General features: G+C 36.5%; 1 protein-coding gene across 1 annotated transcript; it reads left to right on the top strand.

Moving 5' to 3' along the window:
* Positions 1-330: 330 nt before the first annotated feature.
* On the top strand, positions 331-4044 carry LOC131045737 (pentatricopeptide repeat-containing protein At1g05670, mitochondrial). The gene is made up of 3 exons (XM_057979328.2): positions 331-2971; positions 3496-3606; positions 3853-4044. Exon 1 carries the CDS (start codon positions 507-509, stop codon positions 2667-2669), a length of 2163 nt encoding a protein of 720 aa, XP_057835311.2. The 5' UTR covers positions 331-506; the 3' UTR covers positions 2670-2971; positions 3496-3606; positions 3853-4044.
* The last annotated feature ends 373 nt before the right edge of the window (positions 4045-4417 follow it).

The following is a 4417-nucleotide window of genomic DNA, read 5'->3' on the forward strand; positions in this document are numbered from 1 at the left end:
TCTCTCTCCTCCCCCCTCCCCCTATTGAGCTCATGTATTGCACAAATGTATACAAAAATACAGACCAATTCTTTTTCTAACTCACTTTCCATACCTATTTGACGTAACCATTGCACACCAAGATGCAATTGCTAGTTAGTAAAAAAGACAAATTGTAATTGCCACTACATGACACTTGTTTGATTATCATTGTTTAAAATTTTTTAGTAAATATTTTCTTATTTTGTATCTTTTAAATATTTCTCATTCATAGTGATTTTGTGATATCCATTTTACATGTATAGGCAATGATTTCATAGTATTCTATACTTTATTCTGAACATACGAAAAACAGCATAAAAATGCGTGGTTTTTCACCTGAAAAAATCTCTCGATGGTTGAAAGTACCCAAAAAAAAAAACAAACAAAGAAAAAGAGAAAAAATCTCAGAAGCTTGGAGTCTTGATCGAATGTCAATGCCTACTGAAAAATTCGCTGGCCTCTGATTTAGGTCAGGATTTTGAAACATGAGATGGTTCAGAGCCATCATCTTACTGAATCGCAATGAACATATATATCAAACATGGCCAAGATGCATAACTACATTGGATTCCTTCAACTCGCTCAGACCATTACCAGACTATTCCCCCAGAAAACCCACAGTGAAAGATTCTATACTAGTAGACCGAATATGCACAACCATCTCCCAACGACCCTTGGAGCCTTTCAACATCATTCTGAATCGCATTCAATCCAACTTCAATTACCACCATCTTGTCTGGGTTTTAATCAGAATTAAAAACAACCCAAAATTAGCCCTTAAATTCTTCAGATGGGCGGGGGCTCAAAATATCCGGTCCATGGAAGCTTACTGCATTATAATTCATCTGTTGGCAGCATCAGGTAAAATCAAGGCTGCAGAGGATTTTATCAGGGACGTTGTCTTAAACCCTCAAAAGGCCTTTGCTTCGAATCCAAATCAGCTATTTAATATGATGATTTACACATACAAGGTATGTGGTTCCAATCCTCTTGTCTTTGACTTGTTGGTTAAGGTTTTTGCACAGAATGGAATGGTTCATGAGGCTATGGATATTTTTCAGGGAGTTTTGAGATATGGGTTTAGGGTTTCTGTCCATTCTTGCAATGCCCTTTTGGGGGTTTTGCTCAAAGCCAATGAAGTCGAATTGGGTTGGAAATTTTATCAGCAGATGACTAGGAATGGGATTAGTGTAAATTTGTACACTCTAAATATGATTGTTTATGCTCTTTGTAAGGCAGATAATGTAGAAGAAGCAGAGAGGTTTGTTGGTGAGATGGACGAGAAAGGTTTGGTGGCTGACGTTGTAAGTTATACTACAATAGTTGACGGGTACTGTAGGAAGGGAGAGGTGGAAAAGGCTATCAAAGTTGTAGGCGAAATGGTGCAGAAGCAGCTAGAGCCTAATGTGTTTACGTACAGTACTCTTATCAATGACCTTTGCAAGCAGGGCAAGGTTGCCAAGGCAATGGAATTGTATAAGAATATGATAGATAGAGGTGTCAATCCAGATAATGTTGTTTATGCAACACTGGTTCGTGGTTTTTGCGAACTAGGCAATTTGCAAGAGGCTTTCAGACTTGTGGATGAAATGGTTAAAAGGGGCCTCACTCCTAATGTTGTTGTATATAATACCCTGCTTGATGGTCTATGCAAAAAGATCAAAATGAGGGATGCAGGACAGCTTTTTCAGGATATGTGCAATAAGAATGTGGTTCCAGACAAAGTTACTTATACCACCTTGATTAATGGATACTGCAAGGAAGGAAATATGCACAAGGCTTTTAGACTGCACAATGAGATGATTGGCAAAAGAATAGCGCCTAATGTTGTTACATACACTGCCCTCACCAATGGCCTGTGTCGAAAGGGAGAGGTGGAGATAGCAAACAAACTCCTATATGAGATGGCTGGAAAGGGCCTCGTGCTAAACATTTTCACTTATAATTCACTAATCCATGGCCTTTGTAAGGTTGGGAACATTGAACAAGCAGTTAAACTCGTAAACGATATGGTTGAGGCAGGGATGGATCCAGACACTGTAACATATACAACATTAATAGATGGATATTGCAAGCAGGGGAATTTAGCTGCAGCTTTTGAGTATCTTAGTAAAATGTTGGAAAATGGTGTTGAACCCAATGCTGTAACGTATAATGTACTAACAGAAACACTCTACAATGCTGGGAAGATCACAGAATCAAATATGATCTTTGCCAAAATGGTACAGAAAGGTATTTCACCTAATGTTGTCAGCTATAATTTTCTTCTGCGACAGTCCTGTGATCAAGGCATGATGCAAGATGCAAGCAAACACTTAAAGAAAATGACAGAACAAGGTCACATTCCTAACAAAAATACCTATAATTTGCTGATTGAAGGACATTGCAAGATAGGAAATTTAGAGGAGGCATGTAAAGTGTATAGGATAATGGTTAGGAATGGATTCAGGCCTGGAGTCGGTATGTACAATACGCTAATTGAAGCCCTTTCTAAAAAGGGAAAACTGCAAGAGGCAAGGGACCTATTCAATGAGATGAGAAAGAGGGGCTTAGTTCCCGACAGAGGTGTCTATAATGCATTTATTGATCAGAACTACTTGGAGGGCAATGTGGAAGAGGTGCTTGATCTTCGTGATGAAGTAGCATAGAAGTGTTTCTTGGCAAGTCCTTTGGAATGGAGGATTTAAAAATGCAATCTTATACAAAACTCGAAATTAAAACAAAGCTATTACTGTGGATAATGATGAAATTTAATGCATTTAATGGCTCCATGGGAGTGCGAAAATGCATTACAAATTTACAATAAGATTTCTTCAGTTCTACATTGTGGATAGTCTTGTAGGAAACATTCAATGTTTTGCCTCAGAGGATTGAAGCCTTTCAGGTTTAAGCTGGTATGCCTCAGCAGAGCGCAATGGCAATCACTGAATTTTTCAACGACTTTCCACAGGTTAGAACATTTTGAATTTTGATACTTGTTTGTGATGGAAGCTACTATATACCTGAAATGCGAATAGACAAGGGCATACAATTTGATTAATACCGGTCACTGTAAAGTTTTTGGATTGCAGAAGTGTATAGACAATTAATGTTTCCAAACCACATATTTTCTTTTGACAGCAATACTATGAAGAAGTCTAGAATATTGTTTAAAGTCATTGAAAATTTTGATTTTGTTGCAATTCATTCTATTCCCTTTTTTAGGATATTTGAAATTAGCTTGTGTAATCATCTCAACAACATGGAAACTCGTTACTAAGAATGCAAGAAAGCAATCTGTTAAAAAGCACTTCTTCTGTAGGTGTCATGTGTAGTTTTTGTTGGTATTGCTTCTCCATACTCTGGATTTATTTTCAGTGTTAATGAACAACAATATTGCAACTCCAAAGATCATTTTGATGCTTATTGTCTTTTTCCCTAAGATCCATCATGCAGTGATATTCACAATTTACTGATGGCACTCTTTTTAACCAGGTATTTGCTGAGACAAGCAAATGACTTTAGTTGAACATTTGGAGCAAATCGTTTTGGAGATTCCATTTTTATCAGATTGAAAAATAGTAAATGACTATCGAAGCTGATACGGTGGGTATGGTTTTGTATTTTGTTTGTTATCCATTTTAAGAGATGCTTGAAGAATCTGCCAGGAGGAATTAGAGATGTTCTTTTTGGATTTAAATCTGTGTTGAGAACAATGCATTCCATTTTTGAAAATTTATGTCTGAACATTGTGTATTTCCAAGAAAAATAGTTCATTGTTTCAAATAGCGAATTTGATGTTAACAAAGAGAGTTTAGTTCTCTTTTGAATTCTAGTGCCTTTTCTTTACAGGCTATAGCCTCTGGAAGTGGTACTGTCAGAATTGACAAAATGGTATTTACAAGAGAAAAGAGTCTTCGAGTCCAAGAGAAATAAACAGAGCTGCTCTTGGGGATGTAAAAATTGGAATCTGATGCCGACTTTTAGGTAGATTTCGGTGGATGAATTGAAGAGATGTGTTTTAGGAGGATTTCCAAGTGCAAGGTATAGTTCTATTATCCATTCTTCCTTCCCATTTCCAAAGCAAATTATTTTGTCATTGTCATGACTCATGTCATTATGTGACTATGATAAATCAATCCAACTATTTAAAATATCACAAATTTCTTAAGTGAAACATGTTTAATTGCACTAACATTAAAAATTGGAACTCTCTGGTTGAATTGTGCAATGTACAGGAAAAGTTTGAAGAACGTCCATTTTAGTAAATTACATGGACATAGTGTTACTTAACAGTGATAAACAACAAATATATAATCTTCTAAATAATCAGGTTTCATGATTTTATCTCCAGGTTCTGCTGCCTTGCCCTTTGATGTAGGTGAACTAAGAGTTGCATACATCCATTAAGTTGATC

Source organism: Cryptomeria japonica, chromosome 9, assembly GCF_030272615.1.
Source record: "Cryptomeria japonica chromosome 9, Sugi_1.0, whole genome shotgun sequence".
Classification (NCBI taxonomy): domain Eukaryota; kingdom Viridiplantae; phylum Streptophyta; class Pinopsida; order Cupressales; family Cupressaceae; genus Cryptomeria; species Cryptomeria japonica.